Source organism: Podarcis pityusensis (genome assembly GCF_964106645.2).
Source record: "Podarcis pityusensis genome assembly, chromosome: 16".
NCBI classification, from domain to species: Eukaryota; Metazoa; Chordata; class Lepidosauria; order Squamata; family Lacertidae; genus Podarcis; species Podarcis pityusensis.
In genome coordinates, this window is record NC_138041.1 from 38,909,310 (window position 1) to 38,931,197 (window position 21,888).

The following is a 21,888-nucleotide window of genomic DNA, read 5'->3' on the forward strand; positions in this document are numbered from 1 at the left end:
CAAAAACAGTTCTCCAAACAGCAGAAGTTAGAAGTAATTTAAACACATATTAATGACTAAACATCAGCTATTTTGGAGGCTGCACAAAGAAGTCTAAAGGGAAACATCATGTTTATTAATGTATGCACCATATGATGCTCAAAATATTTTCAAATGCACAGAAAAACAGGGTGCTGTTGAAAGAGAGACAGTATATACTATTGCTGGCACAGCAAGGTAAGTACAGCCTGCATACTATGGTCTTACTCCCATTGTGGTCCAAGTCAAGGCCTAAAAGCAGAAAGGCATCTAAGAGAGTTGATATGGCTAGACTCTGTGCAGCTTACAGGGAATTGCTGCACTTCATAGGGGCAGAACCCAAACTGAAATCAATGGAAAACGTAAGGAGCCATGTTACAAACTGGTTGCGATACATGTTATGTTTAAACTAGATAGAAAGAATGGTTTTTTGGACCAAAGCTCACAATTCAAAAAATAACTCCTACAAAACAAATATTAACTTTTGTCTAAAATGTTATTAGAATGGGAAACAAAAGACAAGCTAGTTAAAGCCTCAATGATACACTGGCAATAGATATAGCACACAATATAGATTTTAAGATCTGGGAGAAACTTTGGAAAAGTGTCTTGAAATTTACAGCATGTTATGCTTTGAAGGAGAACTATCTGAAAATGATTCACAGATGGTATTTAACTCAGAGTAGACTTGCTAAGATTTGCAAGACAGAATCAGTTAAGTGCTGGAAGTGTAAAAAGGCGGAGGGAACATTCATTCATATGTGGTGGACATGGAAAAGGGTAAGAGAGTATTGGGAAATGATTTATAATGAATTGGGAAAAAATGTTTAAAACTACTTTCCCCCCCAAAACCAGAGTCGTTTCTGTTGGAGATAATTCAGTCTGAAATTCCCAAGTGTCAGAAAAGGTTATTTATGTATGCAACAACTGTGGCCCATGTTTAGTTGGCCCAAAAATGGAAAAAGAGCAAGGTCCCAACCAAAGAAGAATGGCAACTTAAGTTGACAGAATATGCACAACTTGCAGACTTAACATATAGAACAAGAGAACAAGAAGAACATACGTTTAAAGAAGATTGGAAAACATTTATTAAATATATGGAAAATAATTGTGTACAGCTGAAAACGCTGGCAGCATTAAGATAAATTCAACAGTATAAATAATTTTTGATGGATGTAATAATGGAAAACGAATTGGTATAGTTTTCGTAAAATATGCAGGGATATAAGATATGTAAAATGAACCATGGAAAGAGAAGGGAAGTCACTGATATGATGTAAAATGTTTATTTTAAATTGTAATACAGAAAATTTAATAAAAATCATATTAAAAGAAGCAGCAGCAAAAATGCATAATCCACAAGAGGTTCCCTTGAGCAAAACCCATTGAAGTCTACAGGTCATGTTGGTTTCAGTGGAGCTTTGTGTAAGGTTACCATATTTAAAAAAGCTTTTTTTTAGGAAACCCCCAAAATTAATGTTGAACTTTTTACAAAAACACAAATTTTTCAATTGAGTTGCCTAAGATCCAGGACAAAGTGCTGCCTTTTGGAAATTCCCCCCAGATGTCAATGCTGCCTTTGAAATCCCAGTAATGTCCAGGAAAATCTGGACTTATGGCAGCCCTAGCTTTGTGTCAGAGAACTTCCTCCTGGATTGTGGCTAAAATATTTCCTCCACATTGTGGATAATGACTTATACATATAAAATGTATTCCAAAAACTGTACAGAGCGTTCCTTTGTTACTATACAAATGTTAAACCCACACCAAACACTTAAAGCACAACGGAGGATCTGTAGTTTCACATTCCCTGAGCTATAATTCCCAGCACCCTCAACATACTATAGTTCCTGGGATTCTTTGAGAGAAACTATGTGCGTTAAAGGTCCTTTAAATGTATGATGTGGATGTGACCTTAGTTAGAAATACTTCATATAAGGGATGAAAGATTCTGGTGTTAAAAATACTGAGCATAAATTAACTGTAGTCATACGGTAAATGCAAAATATCTGTACAAAAACAAGGAAAAGCCACAAACACATATTTATTTCTTTTCTTAAAAATCACCTATTAATGACCAGTTACATATTTAAATAACCTTCCAAAAATATACTGGCAGTTAATCTGAGCATATGAAGTCGTTTTTATTCATTCAGCATAATTCTAGTTTTTTAAATAAAAATTAGGGAATGAATCCCAGCGTTTTGTCACGGGTCTTTGGCACTGAGAGCTTTTCAGAGATTTAAATGAACTGAGCTGTAGAAGAACGCTGAGTGACTGCCCACTGAGTTTAACACACCATGATTATCTTTGTCTTTGAAAGGAAGGGTGCATTTCTCTGCTCTTGTGGACTAAACATGGGAGACACCTGCTTTGAAAAGAGAAGGAAAGTTTTGAAGAAGCAAAACACGCTGAAACTCCACACCGCAATTCAGTTCCGGGCTTTGCAGTTTTATGACAGCATATGGAAAAACACAGCCAGTTAGAACCTCAGTGACGCCTGGAGGGTTTTTTTGTTTGTTTTAAAGGTGTATTTACTTCATGGGATGAACTGTCTGCCACAAAGCTCCCTTTGTGTCACTGCCGGAAACTTTCATTTCCAGTGCTCCGCAAACAGCTGGCAGTTCAGGAGTTTCCATGTTGACAAAGATACTTTTCCTTCACGGCTGACATCAGGTTCATCAGCATTTACAAGCCGTGAGGCATGCCAGAGATGCCAAGGGCTCCAGTGTAACATATTTCTAATTTCTTTCACATTTGTCTAAACTCCTTTCCAACACAAGCCTAGGCTGTGGCAGATCGTCTTATTTGTTTATTTTATTTGCACATTTATAAAATGGTTCACAACCAAAAGCTGCTTAAACAGTGTACGATAAGAATAAATAAAATAAAGAGACAAAGGATTACTGACTCAGTAAGCTAAAAGCAATAAAACCATTGGCAGACCTACTTGCAGCGACCGCTCCTCAGGGAGCAAGGCCTAACCTAAAAACAGTGAACAAACCGGACAAGACAACGTTTGGGTTTTTTTAAAAAACTGGTCACAACCTTATTGATTCCAGATGTACAGTGGTGCCCCGCAAGACGAATGCCTCGCAAGCCGAAAAACTCGCGAGACGAAAGGGTTTTTCGGTTTTTGCGTTGCTTCGCTAGACGAATTTCACTATGGGCTTGCTTCGCAAGACGAAAACGTCTTGCGCTTTTTTCTTAAAGCCGCTTGAAGAGGCGCAGTTGCGACGGACCGTGCTTCGCAAGACGAAAAACATCGCAAGACGAAAAGACTCGCGGAACGAATTAATTTCGTCTTGCGAGGCACCACTGTAGATAGGATTTGGCTTAGGCATTGGGTGTATAGCACTCCCAGCCTCCTGGTGGAGAGCTGAGGAATGACAGGGTTGAGCCTAGGATTACGGTAGTTACAGGTAGGTCTGCCATAGTCGAAACAAAATAAAAAAAATCCTTCCAGTAGCACCTTAGAGACCAACTAAGTTTGTTATTGGTATGAGCTTTCTGAAGAAGGGTGCGTGCACACAAAAGCTCATACCAATAACAAACTTAGTTGGTCTCTAAGGTGTTACTGGAAGGAATTTTTTTATTTTGTTTCGAGCCTAGGATTAGTGAGTCAACTGCAAGACTCTATGGGTGGCACTCCCAAACCGCTGAAGGCAACTCTAAGGCCCATCAGCTGTACACCTCAGCTTCTGGACAGAGACTTCCAACTAGACCCCTCTAACAGGGTACCCAGTGAACACACCTCTTTTGAGGTTGGAGTGACGCACCACTTCACCCGCTGCCTGATGTTAGACTAAAGGATTCCACCCAATGCCTTATCTGGTCTTCAGCTGACTACAGTCCTGAGGTCAGGTGCAGCCGACATTTATTGGCTGGGGGCAGACCAGAGCAAAGCCTGCTCCACACTGGTCTGCTCTTAAGCTCAGCCCACCTGTCCTGGCCAGATTTTAGTCGGCAAGTGATTCCAGAGGGCTGCAGCTGCATCACTAAAAGTCTGTTTTCTAGTGCATACTAAGTGGACCCTGGGGGCATGCAGTACTCTTGGCAGTGCTCCATTGGAGAAGTGCAGTTAGGTAATATGGCTAAAATTATTTAAATCTTGGGCACAAGTGCTGTATGCACACTGGAACCTGATTCCCAGCCTCTGCAGAAAGGAAATCCTGCCACTGTCATGGCATTTAAGTGCCCACAGATCACACTAACAAAATTCAGAGGGTTTGGCAGCCCAGGAGCAACAGGCTTGCCATAATACTGCTGCTGTGGTTTTGGGGAACCTAAGGGCAAACTTCAACAACATACACTGAAAGCACATCCAATGCACATAACTTTCCCCAAAGCATCCTGGGGTTGTTAATGATGCAGAAAAATGTGGCCCTGTGTAGAGGAAACTACAGTTCAGGAACTAACTCTGGTGCTTTAAATGTGTGCTAGATGTACCTTAAATGTATGTTGTGGCAACCAACACGCATTACTCTCTGCATATCACATCTTCACCTGCAAATACTCAAAAAACAAATAACTTGTTATGAGTAGGGAACATATGTATAAAACACAAAAGGGAATTTAGAGATAACTTTAGCACAACAGTTTTTCGCACGAAATGTGCTGCTTTGCAATTGCACTTGGAACTTTATACCAGCAGGTGTTCATATAATTTTTTTACTGTGCTCTTCAGCTCTGTGTTGTGCAAAGTCAACAAATATGGAGAGGAAAGGCAGAACGACTGACCTGAGGTCATAAAGAAAAAAGGGAGAGCTTCATCTCGCTTTCCTCCGCACTTGGCAATCGCCCTTTGCAAAGGGATTCACTATACTCTCCTGCCTGTCAAAGGATATTAACATCTGTATTACATCCTTAAGAAAATAACCATGAAAAACAAATGTGTGGTTGCAGGGCATAAGCTAGGTTAAAAACTACTCATAAATACATTTGTTTTGCAGTATGCAATTAGTATAGTTTATATAGATAGATGATAGATAGATAGATAGATGATAGGTACTTCTGTTCTAAGTCAATTCTCTTTGTCACCAAAACTGTTTGGAAAGCTAGAAATTACCATATGAAGGCTGTTGTTGGGACTGCATCCAGGGCTGGGACCAAGCAGGTTGCTGAGCTCCAGGTCTGCTACCATCTGGCGGGACTCTGCCAGCAGCCGCTGCAGCTTGCTGGTGGGCGAGCAAGAATCCTAGGATGAACCAGAACAAAATGCGTCAAGGAAGACCTGGAACCAGAGACAGAAGGTGGGTTTGAACACAGAGATCATTGGGAAGGAAATCACAGAGACAGCCTAACTTTGGAATATTTCTACATGCCTTCAGGGCTGCTAGCAGGTACTCTGGAAGCAGGCAGCAATGGGAAGCAGAATTAGCAGGATCAAGAACCTGTGGCAGCCGTGGACCTTCTTTTTCTTTGGCAATCACTTGTAGCCGAGTAAGATTGTCTTATTCTACCTTTGTTCACTCACCTCTTCTTCCCTGGTTGAGGAGGTGCCGTTTTGTGGTTCGTCTCAGGTGCCAAGATGACTTGGGCCGGCCCTGGACCAAGCCTAGCAATGAAACCTAAGGTTCCGAGTTCCAGATTCAGGGCAAGATGGGGACTGTAACCCAAAAATTATTAATTGCGCTGCAGATGGTGTAGCTACTTAGTCGTCACATGCCCACATCCTTGTGCCCCAGACCCAGCAAAATGCCCAAGGATGGAGCTCTGCCAAAGGTTAGCGAGGAGCCGGAGGGGGAAATGGGCAGCTGTGAGACTTCTGCACAAGTGATGGCTGTAGATCAAGGGTGCTACAATAGCCAGGGAGGACCCAACCAGACACTCACTTTGTGGATGGTCAGATGGCAGCATCCGTTGGCTGCCTGGATGTCTGTTAAGCTCATGAACTCCGAAGGCAGCTCTCCTTCAAACAACTTTTCGTCTCCCTTGCTCCCGCTTGTCTTTTGGGTGGATGTCAGACAGGGAGCACCCAAGTCCAAAAAATGCAGGTCCACATCATGGTCACTGTGAATATTGAAAATAATACTTTTAGAAAGTCATCTTCAGCACACATCGTAAGGAAAGGGTATAAATATGAGGGTTAGGTACAGCACCTTGCTTTTTAAAACATAAAGGGGATGAGAAAGCAACAGACGTGCAGGTTGATAAGGCAATTCTGGACTGGTGGAATCTAATTTTAAACTCCCTTTAAAGAAAAATAAGTTTCTAGTTCTTATGACTGCAGAAACTTGGTTTGCAGCGGAGGAACCAGGGCCCTGTATTTATTTTATTTCATTTACCAAATGTGCATACTGCTTAATTGTAACAGAACCTCTAAGTGGCTTACAAGAAGTATTTAAATTATCAACAAAAACAATTAAAAATAATTAAAAACATTTTAAAGACAATTAAAATCACCAGTAAAAAAAGAGAAAGAAATTGAAACACATCAACACCTACATTTCTGGAAATGCTTGCCTAAACAAAAATGCATTAAGCAGCTACTGAAAAGGGTATTTCAAAGGCTCCTGCCTGAGGTCAGAAGGCAGGAAGTTCCAAAGTGTAGGTGCTGCCATACTAAAAGAACAATTGATGACAAATGCAGAACAAGTAGTGTGTGGCACCTTTATTATTATTATTACATTTTTATACCACCCCTCATCCAAGAATCCCAGGACAGTTTATAATATAAAAACACAAAAATACACAACATAGTAACAAACAAAAACAACCCCACACCCCGGAGTTTAAAAGGCCAGAGACTGTGTAGTTAGCCAAAGGCCTGGGAGCAAAGAAATGTAACAGTGCCTTCGTCTTGCCAGGATTCAAGCTCAGCTTATTTTCCTTCATCCCTCCCAGCACTGTGTCCTGGTTCCACACAGCCTCTTCCGATTCAGATGTTATGCAGAAACAGAGCTGAGTGTCGTCAGCATACTGATAGCACCTTGTCCCCAAATTCCCAGTGACTGCTCCTGGCAGCTTCATATAGTCTAATTTGTCAGCGCCTAAATGATATCAAGCATGAGAACAACTTGGCCACAATAAGGAAATTTTGTCCATGGTATGACTATTTTCTACCTTCCCATTTCGACTCTCTGGCACCCTATCTGCATAACCTAGCAATTCTAAAAGGTAGACACGCTTTTACTCTCGCAAGATTAAATGTATTGCCCTCGGTTGTACTTGAGGGACGATTCCAACAGATTCCACACGAAAAACGCTTATGTCCCTGTGGAGATGGCAGTACTGAATCGGTGGCGCATGCCTTTCTGGCTTGCACTCTTTATGAAGACTTGAGGAATGAGATTATCACCCTTCTTGTATTGTCCATTCCGGGTCGCCCAGCCACTGCCACAGTGTCCTTTCTCTTGGCAGATCAAGATGAGCAAAGGTTGCAAGGTTTTTAGCTGGGGCAATCAGAATAATATCCACTATTTGACTATTGATTCAAAACCCTAAAATGTATTTTATATAATTGACTTTTTATTTGTATTTCTATTATTTTTATATCGTAGTGTTGTTTTATTGCTATGGCCAATGGCTGATGCAAATAAAGATTCATTCATTCATTCACCTTCATATAGACATTGAATAGCACCGAGGATAAAACAGTGCCCTGTGGCACCCCATTGCATAACCCCGAGGGGGCCAAAAAGGGACAAGATGCCTGCTTCTCTCTCTCTCTCTCTCTCTCTCTCTCTCTCACACACACACACACACACACACACACTTGGTGAGTGAGCTGAACCATGAAGAATGGCAGTAGTTGCAGGATATGGGTGCTATTCAACTAAGTTTTACTCAGAGCAGATCCACTGAAATAAAGGAACCTAACTCAGACATGCTTATTTAATTCACATTTATATACCGCTTGACTGTAATAAAACCTTGAAGCAGTTTACAAAAAGAACAAAATTCTCAGTAAAAAAAATTATTTGAATGGGTCTACTCTGAGTAACACTTAGTGGACTACCACCTTGTTTCCAATAATGGCCAATGTGGTCCCTGCCCCCAAGATGCTGCTTGACTGCAACTTCTAGTCCCTGACCTTTGTCCACGCTGGTGGAGCTGCTGGGGCCTGGGGCCACAGCTTTCAGTGGGACGCAGGTCTGCAACTGTGCAAGGGGAATGGCCAGACTCAACCAGGTGTACAAACCAGCTCTGCTGCTGGGTCATGTGGTGAAAGGAGATTACAAGCAATGTGAAGTCTCAGCTCTTTTTATGGGCTTTGGAAGAAAGTGAAGAGATTTATTTACAGCTGGTGTGCTAAGCCAGAGGGGACTGTGTATGAATTTCAAGGTGAGCTAGATGGGGCTGCTCCAGATCCACATTCCATTTTAAGTCATGCGCCCTTGGAAGCAGCTATGTGGCTGACCGATGCTGCTGTGACCAGCCCCAGGCCCCCGCACAGCTTGATTCTCTCCCCCACCCCCGCAAAAAAGTGGCCAACAGAAGTTCACACATATCAAAAGTGCAAAGTGAACTGCGTGAAGGTTAAAATTGCAGGCCATGTTTGCAACGGGTTTGTTATAAGAGTGCTCAAATCACAGGGTGGTGATTTTGCCCCTTTAGTTTCTGGTCAAGGGGGGCAGGAGTTGACCAAAACGGGGGGGGGGGGTCCCCAGAATGAGGCCTGTGGATTTCATCCAGGACTCTCTCCCCTCCGCCCAGTCCCCCAGTAATTAGAGTAATGCTTTATGACAGAGAAGACCAGAGGAGCGGAGGACTTGAGCTGGAGCTGCTGCCTGAACTGAAGCAGGCAGAAGGCACTATTCTGCTGAGCAAGCAGTGACAAAGACTCAGGCGGTTCAGATGCAGACCAAGATTGGCTGGACCAGAAGCTTTGTGCTGCCTGTCAGTTTAATCTGATTAAAACAGCCTTTGTCCATGTCTAGCAGCAGACTAGCCAGGTCTACTAGACCTGCCTGCCTGTTTGTGTCCTTTCCTTTCCTTTTTTGTTCTAAGACATAGGTAGGCAAACTAAGGCCCGGGGACCGGATCCGGCCCAATCGCCTTCTAAATCCGGCCTGCAGCATGTTTTTACATGAGTAGAATGTGCCCTTTTATTTAAAATGTATCTCTGGGTTATTTGTGGGGCCTGCCTGGTGTTTTTACATGAGTAGAATGTGTGCTTTTATTTAAAACGCCTCTCTGGGTTATTTGTGGGGCATAGGAATTTGTCTGAGGGACAGTGGACCGGCCCCCTGCTGAAAAAGTTTGCCAACCCCTACTCTAAACAGTCTGATGAAGACTAGCTAGCTGGTTTATTAAAAGATTGTTCATAGGTTTTTCATTTGGAGTAGGGACAGTCATAGCTAACAAGAGAATGGACTAATTTTGTAGGCAATTAGCAAAATACTGAACCTTTTTGACTTGCCGCTTCTAATCGCAGCCTGAGGACCGTTGGGAAAAGCTCCGTGCCATGAACCTGCCTCTCCCTTCGCAGGCTTGAAAATCTGCATCCACCGCTGGTCACTTACAGGCTGGTACAGGGCGACTTTGTTTATGGAGCTGCGGGAGCAGTACCCCGACTCCAGCCCTTTAAATGGACTAGGAGACTTGCCGGGACTCAGCCCACATGTGCCCATCTCCTTATCTTTACAATCCTCACTGGATTTGTCAGACAGCTTCAACCCAGGACTCTGGCAGTTTGTGGGCTCAGTGTGGCAATTTAGGTCGAGCCAATGCTCGTGAATTGGTAAAGATGCCGCAAAGCTTTGCTCCGGCGCCCGGGCCATTTCCCTGCCTTCTGCCTTCCACATGCTGTCTGTCTGGGAGGCAGGTCTGCTGTCTGTCTCCCCAGAACTCAAGGATCCGCTCTGATCCAGCTCTTCCCTATGCATAGTTCTTGGCCCATAAAACAGCCCTTCCTGAAACTGATCCAAGCTTGCTGGCTGTCTCTCCTCGGGGCCCTTTTGCTGCCTATTCTCGGCTCTGTGTGCTTCGCAGATATTTTTTGAACTACAGCTGGGAGAATGCACAAACCGGGTGTGTATCTTCTGATGGGTTTCGCTACACACTGTGTCCTTGTTGCCGCTACTTCCAGGATCTGACAAAGCTATCTCTGTGCTATATAAAGGGCACAATAAGGAATTCACGTTATCAAGACTGCATTTAACAACTTAAGCCTATACATTATCTGATCTGCACCCATCAACCTCTACACACTTCATCCACCCAAGGGTGTGTTATTCCTGTTTCAGACATCCAGGATCTTCCAGCCCTTGAGGATTTGTCCCACTTGGCTTCTACTGTTGCTTCACAATAAGTTTCAAGGGAACTGGGAGTTGTGAGTACTGCTAAATACATAATCAAATAACTGCTGGTTTTTGGATCTGTAAAGGGACAACCTCTATCTGTTTCTCTGCCCTGACATGCCTATTTAGCCTGCAAGAGTTTCCTCTTCAGATTGGCATAAACTCTACAGGACTTAACAGAAACATCAGCCCCCATCTTTTTTTTAAGCTGAGCCCAAGGGAAAATCCTTGTAATGTCATCAGTTAGCCCTAATTAAAGTTGTTATTTTACTGTCCTGAACTACATGCTGTGAGACAGCTTAGCAACCTGGTGGCTCTCAATGCAGGCAATGCCAAGTGGCTCTAATTTAGGAGAACAGAGTCTTTCTAACACGGCACAGCTGGGGCACCCCATTCAGTCTTTTGGCTGTGCAGCTTCCATTGCTGGTCTTTTCAAGGCTGCTCCAAGTTGTGTGTCGAACCAAGAGCAGGAGCACAGTCAGCTGCTAAGTGACCACACTCCAAGAATGGAGCAGAAGGCAGCATTTCAACAAATTCTGTTTCTCCCAACCCCTATGGCTGTGCTATGATTGGTATGGTGCATTTCTAGGGGTTTCCTCTTAACAAGTGTTGATGTATTAGTGTATAAATATGCTCTATGCAGGGCTGGAATAATAATAATAATAACAACAATAATAATTTATTTATACCCCACCCATCTGGCTGGGTTTCCCCAGCCCTCTGGACGGCTTCCAACAAAGCATTAAAATACAGTAGTCACTGTACAGAACCAGGGTTAGGATTTTGAAATGTTTTCCTAACCCTGCCTCTGTGCAACATGTAAGTCCCCTTTAAAAGCAACCTTCTCTCCAGAAAGCCATTTGCCACTTTTACCTGGCCTCGTGTGCCTGTGTCTTATGTTTCTGCTTCGTTTCCTGGGAACTCTCCAAGTTGAAATGCAGAAACTGCAGATCTCGTTGCTGCTTCACATAGATCTGAAGGCAGAAAACAAAACAACAAACAAGCCTCAGAAGAGCAAGCAGCTCACTTTGATACATTATTTTTGCCCTGTTTTTCTCTTCACGGACACACAAAGCAGGAAATTTAAAATAAAAAGAATAATAATGAGGGCATTAGAGTTCGTAGAAATTTTAAATGGTTTGTTTTTAAGATTTCAGAGAACTATCGGAAATACCTCCCACTCCATTTTTTCCATATTCAGTACATGCTCCTATAACAATAGTAAAGATTTGTGTTAAAAAAAATAAGAGAAAAATATTTTTTGTTTTGTTTTCATAGAGAATACAAGACTAAAAGAAAAGAAAACAAAATTCCTCTGTACATGTAAAAAGTAGTGCTCCAATTTTAGTTATTTAAGTATCCCACTCTGTTTCAAGGATCTCCAGAATGGTTCTGGCCATTCCTAGCCTCCATTTAAGATCAGGTCAGGCTGAAGGATGGTGACTGGACTACGGTTTCCCTATAAGATTCATGGCTGTGCCTTGGCCTGGACTATCTAGCTACTTTATTGTTCTCTCAGGGCAGCATACAGATAATTAACACCATGTACGAATAAACCATAAAAAGGCAAAGGTACCCCTGCCCGTACGGGCCAGTCGTAACCGACTCTAAGGTTGTGTGCTCATCTCGTTTAAGAGGCCGGGAGCCGGCGCCGTCCGAAGACACTTCCGGGTCACGTGGTCAGCGTGACGAAGCTGCACTGGTGAGCCAGCACCAGTGCCGCACACAGAAACACCGTTTACCTTCCCGCTATAAAGCGGTACCTATTTATCTACTTGCACTTAGGGATGCTTTCGAACTGCTAGGTGGGCAGGAGCTGGGACCGAAAGACGGGAGCTCACCCCGCCGCGGGGATTCGAACCGCCGACCTTGCGATCAGCAAGTCCTAGGCACTGAGGTTTTACCCACAGCGCCACCCGTGTCATTGGTGAATAAACCATACCAAGCTGTTATTTAACCACAAGCATTTGGAGATATCTTCCAGTGCATATGAATTTAAAATATTTTACTATATTTCACTTGTGATGCTTTAGAGACGTTCATCCTTTCTACTTAGTTCACATATTCCAAGACTGAGCCCCAGTATCAAAAACAGGTTCTTCAAACAAGTTATTGCAACAGCCAATCCTGTTCACCTTTGATTTGTTATGTTCCTCATTGCGACATAAAAGGACAAAAACAAGTGCAATCCCCTCCCCCACCCCCCCACCCAGAAACTGGAGTCAAACCTGTCGCAAATTGCTCAGTTCTGTGTCAGTTCGCAGTTGTTTAGATTTAGCAGACTGAAGCAGCTGGTCTTTTCTGTTTGCTCTCTCAGCTGTTAGGAGAGAGGGGTTGAACGGTTGGTGATTTTCCACAACAAATAATTGCACAGAGAAACAATAAATAAGCAATAATCATAAAGAGAATGAACGCTAATTTAGCTAACATTTTCTTTTTTTATACACAGGGATTTCTTTAGAATCAGGTCCTTAGGGGAGTGATTTCCCCTCTTGGGAAGCAGGGATGGGGATTCTGTGGCTCTCCAGATGTTGTTGGACTACAACTCCCATTATTCCTGACCACTGGTCATGCAGGTTGAAGAGTGTTGGAGTCCACCTACATCCGATCAAAGGTTGGAGGGAATGGTTCCACTCCATATGGGAACCAGTCCTGATTTCTGGCCGGGTATTTTTGATCAACAGCTGATACCTAAAAAAAGAATACAGGCAAAAGATCCAACACCATATTTGCTAAATCAGAGGCAGATGGACTGTAGGCTCCCTTCAAAAGCTAAGGTCCAAACATTAGTTTTCGTCTACTCACCACTAAGCATCAATTCATTGTTCAAATAACTGTTTTCTTGCTTGAGGCGTATGATTTCCTCCCTCTGCTCATTGTTTTCTTTTGTTTTCTCGCTGAGGTCACCTATAAAACAAAAAGAGAGAGTGTTGCTGAGATGAAATATCTTTTAAAGACAGTTCACATCTATTTAAATTATCGTAAGCATGAGGTGATAAACCAAATGTCCGGCAAGAACTTTTTGTTGCAATGCAACACTAAAATTCATATCATTGCAACAAGGATTAAAACTATATACTGAATATATAGTTTATCATTAGCAGTTAATTGTACGTTATTACCAACAAAATTGTACATTAACTATAACTGGCTCATTCATTGCAGGGTATGTGAAGGACAGCAGGCTGCCATAATAGCTTGCACACACATTAAGGTTTTCTGCTCTGGGTACCCCACCGTCAGAAGTGAGGGGGTCGTGACCAGACACTGGGCCTTTTCTGTGGTCAAACACTCATTGGGAACATCTGTCAAGAACCCATGATATTATCATTCAGGACACCAAATAATAATAATAATAATAATAATAATAATAATAATGCCTGAACTTTGAGTGGCACTCCGATTTCCAGCTAATCTGCTGTCTTATTTTGCTCCTGCATCTATTGTTTCTTTTGTTGTGATGGATTGTATTTATGCAATTAGCTATTTGTAAAAGGTTTGTTGAAAGCTGCCCTGGGGCCAACATTGGTGGAAAGGTGGGGTACAAAGGTTTTAAATAAAATAAATGTATGTTAACTTGAAGTCTGATTATAGAAAATAGCATATACTTTTTTTGGAGGGGGGTCTTTTGCTTCTGATGCATTCCAACAAGAAGGAATGGGGGAAAGTTATTAAATGCTTCCCTTTCCTTTTAAAAAAATGGTCGTAGTTTCTGCTCTTTAAATTCTAAGTTCCCGTATATTCAATATCTGAAAAAAGGCACCTACATATTGAGTTTAGGGGAAAACTGCAAATGTACTTAAATATGAAGGCAGGTGATTAATGAACTGAAAATTCTCTGATTGATAGATAGCCTGATTCATTTGGCTGGAGCAAATGCAAACAGGAACACTGTCCTTCTCCAACTCAGTTTTTAGATTATGAATATCAAATTCTAAGCATTGTTTACCTTTTAATTTGCTTGTTTCCAACATAAGTTCCTTCAGCCTGAGTTTAAAATCCTGCTTTTCCCTATTGACGCTTGATTCCTCCATCTTTGCTGCACGCAGAGCGTTTTCTAATTTTTTAAATTTACATGTAAATTCAGTAATATGATTCGTTGCTTCAAGTATGTCATTATCCTAACCAAAACAAAAACAAAAACAATTTGGTCCATTGTTTTGCCTTGTTTGCTGCCATCTGTGCCTCTTTCATTTTATATGTTGAATGCTGAAAGTTATTAGTCTCATTTCAAAAACTAGCTCAGAGCTTGGCAGTGTTCATCTGATTGAATGAACTCTATCACTTTTTTTATTTAACAGATTTGTATCCTGCTTCTTGACCACAGTCCCCAAAATTGGCTCACAACCTTCACAAAATAGAACTGTTCCATTAAAAAAAAAAATATTCTAAAATTAAAACCATGAAAGAAATAGATCTATGAATGAAGATATATGGGGAGGAATGGGGAGACCAGAAGAGAACAGGTTGGAGGGGGAAACCATTTAAAATACAGGACTCGAAAACAAAACAAAGAATTTAAAAACTCCCAAAGGAGAATATTTACAGCACAAACTGCTGTCTTTTCCCCAAGCTCAGTGGAAGAACACTGCTTTGCATGCTGAAGGTCCCAGGTTGGAACCCCAGCATTTGCAGGTAAGGCCAGGAGAGACTTCCGTCTGAAATCGCCGAAGGCAGCAGACCTGTGAGCAGAACCAAGCCTTTCACCAAATCCCTACCAAGAAACCTAAAACCTCGTATTGGGAGTGAGGATTTCATGTCCCACTGAACACCTCCCTCTCTTCCAGGGTTTTCTTACCTCCCTTTTCTCCATGTAGAGCCCCGTAATTGAAAGTAACCTCCTACTAGCAGAGGTGGGAAACCAGCTTAAAAATCAGTTTGGATAGAGAACTGCAGACAGTGGGTGGCGATGGGAAAGGTTCTACTCCCTGCTACTGATGCTACATTTTAAATACCAGTCGTCTTCCCCTGCTCTATAAGGAAATCAGCAGCATCTGGTTTGGGCCCTGCCCCTGTCTTATTTAAGTGTACCCAGAAACAGGGGTGCTCCTAACATTTAGAGTGGCTGGGGAAACCCAGCCAGATGGGCGGGGTACAAATAACAAATTATTATTATTATTATTATTTAGGTAAAATTACCGTACCTTTAATTTTAACATAGTAAGCAGTTCCTGCTCTCTGGCTTGCAGCTGTCCTACTTTATTGGACAGCTCCATCACTGAGCAACTGAGGGCTTGATTTTTCTCCTAGGAAACAGAGAAGAAAGGAAAAAGTGTTGACAGTGAAATCTAAACGCTGTGCCCTGTGTGGCCTTCCCAGCCCTATTGCACCACAAGCAGAAAGCTACCCTAGCAGCCCAGATCCTTGATCACTTAAGGATGACTTAAGGATGACTTAAGAAGAGCCACCTTACTGCAAATTCAGCACACTGGTGTGAGCGCAGCATTTTAGCTCACAACATCTGATGGAGAAAAACAAATACATTTCCTTCTTTTGAGTTTGTGGTTAATGCATGTGTTACTTTAGACCAGGGGTCAGCAACCCGCGGCTCCGGAGCCGTATGTGGCTCTTTTACACCTTTGCCGCGGCTCCGGGGCGGATACTAGTGAGGGGAGGAGGCGCATTGTGTGCCCCGACACTCCCCACTGTGGCGGGCGTTGTACTGGCTGTGACGTCGCATGGGGGCGGTGCATGCGTTAGTCACGCACCGTCCCGACGGCACCTTCCCGCCCGCTGTCAGATTGCGGCTCCGGAGATATATTTGTTTTAAATGTCGCAATGGTTTTGCGGCTCCCAGTTTTTTTTTCTTCGGAAATGGGTCCAAGTGGCTCTTTTTGTCTTAAAGGTTGCAGACCCCTGCTTTAGACCAAACAAGGGCACTGTTTGTCTAGTGATCTAGCCACCCCGTTTGTAGCTTGTTTGTCAAAGATAACTCCACTCCTAAAAGTTGAGCCATTTTGTTATTCTCTCCCAACCTGTCTAGACAACGCCTGCTGTTTCTCTCTCTTATCATTATTCATCCTGCAAAGAGTTTCTGCATAAATAAAGCCTTGGAACTCCAGAAACTGTAAGTGATTATTACAATCTAATGCACCCATGCTGCAGGGTCTGCTAACAACAACCCCAAACTGTTCAATGTGAACTAGCTCTTAATTCTCCCCCTCACTTTCCATTCTTCCTATCCACCTACTGTAACCTGCACCTGCTGTTCCTTATTTCACCGGAACCGTATTAGCACACTAACCTAGAAGTGGAATATCCATGGCCAGATCTCCCAAAGTATTGTCCTTTAGCTAAAAGCAGCTGCAGGGCCCCTGGGTTTGGAATTCTACTCCCCTCCTCCCTAAAGCTGGCATGAGCCACAAAGGAGAAAACACAGGAAACCTACAATATAATAAATTTCATAGGGGAATCTGTGTGGAGGCAAATGTTTTATTTCATAAACTATCCTGTCTATGGTCCAGTCCAATCACACACATGTCCCTTGCATCGGTCTTCAGCCAAATAAAGAAACTGAGATGTGTCAGTCATAGAAAATGTCAGGTCTAGTCAGGGCTAGCAGCGGGAACTTCTGGGCACCTTCCAAGGCCTAAGTTCATGTATGCGGTGCACTGCTGATCTCTGGAGCCTCCTGGTCCTCCTCCTCCTCCTCCTATCTGTTGATTTACCTTCTTCAATCCTTCATCAAACATCTTGAGCAAGAAGAACAGTAACCACTATAGACGTTATCCTCTCCTATGGGAGGTGGGGTGGTGCAATGATAGTGAGGGAGAGGAAGTGGGTGCTCTTGGGAAAGGGAGGCATGTTGAGAGCATCTTGCTGAAGGGACCACCCACAAAACACCTGGGAGCAGCACTAGGTCAAGTTTGTCCCTTACTCAGAGTTACATTCAAATCTACCCAAAGCATTCAGAATCTAGCCATGAACTAAAGCTTACCTCGAGGGCCTGGCAGTGAAGTGATGTATCAGAGGCTTTCCGAGAGAGTTCCTGGAGCTTCTGCTGAGTATTCTCAAGTGTTATCTTGCGGTCATTTTGCTGGGATTCAAGGTGCTTTAGCCTTCTAGTCAGTGTGCTAATCATCTCATTTCTCTTGTGCAGCTCATCTGAGGGATAAATGACAGGTACTGTTTCTGGGAAAGCAACTGAGAGCAACGATGCACACACAAAACTTCCTTAAACTAAGCTGACGTTTGAAATGTTAAAAAAAGGCAGAGAGAGAGAGGTACAGATAGGTACAGATATTTTAATTCTATAAAGGAATGTCTACCTAGGAGTCATCCTAAAATGTTTTATGTTCTCCTGGATCTTTTTACCTGCCATGTTTTCCCCCTTTTAAATTCCACAATTTGGGAGTTTGAATGGAATTCTTAGCACATCTTTGGGGTTATATTTGAAGGTTTTACATACAGATCTTGGGCATATAAAAATTAACCCAATACAAAAACATGAAGCTCTTTTTGAACAGCATCCATCTTATGTGATATCAGTCCTTTTAGAAAACTACTGGCATTTTGCTATTATTACAGCATCACTTACGAAAGGTTCTACATGTTTCCTGCCATTCACAACATTCTAGCATTTCCATGGTGCTTCTGTTCAGATAAAATCACCATTCTGTAGCCAGCCAGCACCTGTGGGACCAGCCAAATAGATTCTCCAAGCCCCTGGACTGCAGCATCTTTAAAGTTCCAACAAACAGCTTAGGGCGTATATGAGAAGAGGTGCACATCATATGCTTTAATTGGGCTTATTACCTTTTATTTAATGTCTTTTGTCTCTAACCTAGAGCACAATCATAATGTAACTGCCAAGGGACTGAACATATCAAGCTGCCTTAGAGAGTCAGTCAATTAATCCATCTTCTCTACTGCTTTCTACTTTGGACCGGCAGTGGCTATGCAGATGATCAGGTACAGGTAGACATTTTCCCTCTTCTGGGATATTATTTGATCCTTTCAACTGGAGATGCCAGTGACTGAACTTGGGGATTTCTACATGTGAAATGTGCTCTGCCACTGAGCCATGCCCACTGCCATTAAGCTGTGGACGGAGCTGTAAACCAGGAAATCACAGTTCAAAAAAAACTAACCAGTGCCCTCAAGCTGCTGTCAGGCTCAGTTCCTCCATCTGCAAAATGGGCACAATACTCTTACTGCTGCACTGGCTGAATACTTCAGCCTGTGGTCTGCATGGCACTCACTCTCCAATTTGCTGCACCGTTCTGCCAGCGTCAGTATTTTTTGACGATCATCATCCCAAGCCAGCAGCTGCCTCTGGTGCACTGCAACCATATCATTGAGCTCCTTATCACGATCTTTCAGCTCCACAATTAGCAGCTGAAGTTCTTTCCTCTGCTTCTGAATGGTACTGCTCTCCAGTTCAGAGGTTGTATTCTACAAGAGGAAGGGGGGAGAAAACAGTCCCGCCTACATCACATCACAAATTAGGTGGCTGTTACAGAAGTATGCAGTTCGAAATACGAAGCATTTATTAACAGCGCTGTGGCTTGTTTCTATTCCATTAAAAGCTTGCAACTGTTTCATTGAAAGCTCAGAGACATGTGCATAGTTAAACTATGGAATTCACTCTGACGAGTTGCCTATCAACTTGCATGTTTTAAAAAGGGGATTAAAGAAGTTCATGGAAAATACAGTCATACCTTGGGTTGAAGTCGCTTCAGGTTAAGCCTTTTCGGGTTGTGCTCCGCGGCGACACGGAAGTAACGGGGCACATTACTTCCGGGTTTCGCCGCTTGCGCAGACGCTCAAAATGATGTCATGTGCATGCACGGAAGTGGCGAATCGCGACCCACGCATGCGCAGTTGCAGGTTGCGCTCGCTTCAGGATGCGAACGAGGCTCCAGAACGGATCCCGTTTGCATCCAGAGGTACCACTGTAATTCTATCAATAGTGACTAACCACAATAGCTATGTTCTACCTCCACTGGAAGCTGCATGAGGGGAGAGTTATGTTGCACGCAGGTCCTGCTTGTGGTCTTGGCCTGCTTGGCCACTGCAAGAACAGGATGCTGACCAGATGGGCCAGTGGCCTCATACAGCAAGCTGTTACGAACATACAAGCACCACATAAACTCTAATCTAGAAGTTGGAATGTTGGATTATTTTGATTGTTGTTAGCCGCCCTGAGCCCAGCTTCGGCTGGGGAGGGCGGGGTATAAATAAAATTTATTATTATTATTATTATAACCTTGAAACAAAAAAGTAGAATACACATCTAGGTCCATCAGTCTTTGGTGCTTAGTGAAATGTGAGGTATTAAATACTGCTTTCAGATTTAACTTGGTTTTGTTACCTGCTGTGGAGTGGAGAGAGGCAATGATGATTCCATAAGGACTGTGCTGGGGTCAGGACTGTAACAGGTACAATTGTTGCAGAAGTGGTGTGGACAATTTCTAACTGTAGTTCAGCTCTCCCACAGCAATGAAGAACCCTTTTCTTGTGCACTGCAACTCAGCAATTCAGAGGGTAACTGCCATAACAGAGATTGAGTGGGGATACATCAAAAAGTGTTGTTGAAACAACTTAAAGTAAGTTAATAGTAAGAGGCCACCTCACATTACGGAAAATTTTAATTACTCATGAGGAAGGAGACACTGAGTTGTATTAAATGTTTGCTGAATTTGTTTGTTATTGCCTTATTATATACTAATTTGTTTTAAATATAGATATATCAATTTTAACATTTGCTCATTTTTAATGTTTTGTTGTTGTTGTTATAGGCCACATCCAAAATTCAGACATGAAACACCTAAAGCATTCTAAAACACACAGTTAAAAACATATAAAAGTAGATTACAGTGAAAGACATTCTGAATGCAGTGTGTGTGTATTATAACCAAATGCATGCACATAATATATTCCCACCTATACATGTAACTGTGTACTACCCCAAGTTTTTAACTGAAGGGACATAGCAGAAATTTCCAAGTAAATCGATTACATACAGGGACGTGTGAGATGAAAAGTGGGAGGTGGCTTAGAAAGATAAGACAGGCACACCACTCAAATACTCTGTAAAGGATGAAAGTATACTGTCTCTCTCACTCTCTTCTCTTTCTTTCTTTCTTTCTTTCTTTCTTTCTTTCCTCCCCCCACTCCCCCACATTGTCTACAACAAAAAATGTTTCAAATGGACTGTAACAGACCTGTACGGAAGATTCTACGATTTGAAAGCAGAGACGCTGAATGTACTTTTGTGACTTATGGAAATCTTTTGATATAGACATCTTTTAAAATGACAGGCAGGAGCAGAGGAAATATTAAGTGCACGCTTTTGTCTCCTGAGGATTTAAGGAAGGCCCCGGGGGAATTAAAGTATCTCTCTCCCCCCCCCCCGCAACCGGCCAAAGGATCCTGGGCCCTGCGCTTTGCTGAGGGTGCTGGGAATGGCAGCGCCGTGAGGGGGGTGAACTACAGATCCCAGGATACCGGGGGGGGGGAGAATAACGCGCTCTAAAGGTGCGCACCACACGGTGCGCGGCCTTTGAATACGGGGGGGGGCAGAGAGTTCACCCACAGAGCACCCAAGGGAGTCGGGGTCCCCCAGAAAGTGGGTGCGGAGGGGGGGAGTCAGCCGGGGGGGTTGCGGGAGACCGACCCTAACTTTGGGAAACTGAGGGGGCGGGCAGGGAGTCTCTCTCTCTCTCTCTCTCTGAGGGAAAGGGAAATGGCGGCGGGCGAAGTTGCCGCTTACCCGCCTCCGGCGTCCGCCGCGAGGGGCAAAGGGGGACGGAGCGGCCTCGGAGCTGCCCTTCTCCTCCTCCTCCTCCCCGGGACGCCTCCGCGCTCCGCCTCCAACGGCTGCTCTGCCCCCAGACCCGCGCCAGCCGCTCTTTAATCCGCCTTCCAGGGTGGCTTTGCTTCTGTTTTCTTACTCCGGTTTCTTTAATGCGGAGTGGCCGCCGCCGCCGCACAGACGATTATTATTATCATTACGATTATCATCGATTAAATTTGTGTGCCGCCCTTTATCCAAAGATCCCAGGGCGGTCCGCAACATCAAAATACCAAAATAGAAGAAAAGCAAACCCACAATCCCCTTCCACACATTCCTTCATCGGCCTGAGACCTGGTGGAAGAGAAACATGCACCCACGGGGAGCCACCACAGAAAAGGCCCCCTCTCATGATATCACCCTCTGGGCCCCTCATGGAGGAGGCACAGCAAGAAAAACCCCATTGTAGGGGTTCCCAAACTTGGGGCCCCAGCTGTTGTTGGACTACAACTCCCATCATCCCTAGCTAGCAGGATCCATGGGCAGGGATGATGGGAATTGTAGTCCAACAGCAGCTGGAGACCCCAAGTTTGGGAAATGATTGCAGGGTCCAGGTCTTGGAGACCCAGCTCTTCTTTGCCACTGAATACCAGGTGCTGAGCTACACAGCTTGGGGTGGTCATGCCCTGCTTGCCAACTTCCTGTAATGGGCAACTGGTCAGCCACTGTGACAACAGGCTGGGTGGATAAATGGGCGACTGGCCTGATCCAGCTGTAGAGCTCTTCGTATGTTTGTTTCCCAGTGTTTTATCCTGGACTAGAATCTCCTCTTCTGCCACAGCTGTGTTTTAGCACCAGAGCACAATTGGATTGTACTCCTGTTTCATTAGT

General features: G+C 43.5%; 1 protein-coding gene across 9 annotated transcripts; it reads right to left on the reverse strand.

Moving 5' to 3' along the window:
* Positions 1-2,046: 2,046 nt before the first annotated feature.
* On the reverse strand, positions 2,047-21,541 carry CCDC62 (coiled-coil domain containing 62). 9 transcript variants are annotated; one of them, XR_013980522.1, is made up of 15 exons: positions 20,429-20,736; positions 19,576-19,752; positions 18,464-18,656; positions 17,200-17,366; positions 15,407-15,508; positions 14,212-14,383; positions 13,068-13,169; positions 12,491-12,579; positions 11,136-11,236; positions 9,370-10,074; positions 5,853-6,030; positions 5,087-5,215; positions 4,759-4,851; positions 4,468-4,524; positions 2,047-2,386 (listed from the first exon to the last, which is right to left on the reverse strand). XR_013980522.1 is itself a non-coding variant. In XM_080985670.1 (14 exons), the coding sequence occupies exons 2-13, from the start codon at positions 19,609-19,611 to the stop codon at positions 4,765-4,767; spliced, it is 2,061 nt and encodes a 686-aa protein (XP_080841796.1). In that variant the 5' UTR covers positions 19,612-19,752; positions 20,977-21,541; the 3' UTR covers positions 2,047-2,386; positions 4,759-4,764. The 9 variants fall into 9 exon arrangements, 7 of the variants coding, with proteins under 7 accessions (XP_080841796.1, XP_080841795.1, XP_080841800.1 ...); XR_013980523.1 differs by having other exon boundaries at positions 4,468-4,533; XM_080985670.1 differs by lacking the exons at positions 4,468-4,524; positions 20,429-20,736 and adding an exon at positions 20,977-21,541.
* Between the last annotated feature and the right edge of the window lie 347 nt (positions 21,542-21,888).

Bases quoted from the DNA above. Each gene is read 5' to 3' on its own strand.
- CCDC62 (XM_080985670.1), bottom strand. From the start codon at position 19,611: ATGGAATCATCATTGCCTCTCTCCACTCCACAGCAG. The intron at 18,657-19,575 runs GTAACAAAACCA...TTCCTCTTGTAG, and splicing joins CTCTCTCCACTCCACAGCAG to AATACAACCTCTGAACTGGA. The intron at 12,580-13,067 runs GTGAGTAGACGA...CTCTCCTAACAG, and splicing joins CAATGAATTGATGCTTAGTG to CTGAGAGAGCAAACAGAAAA.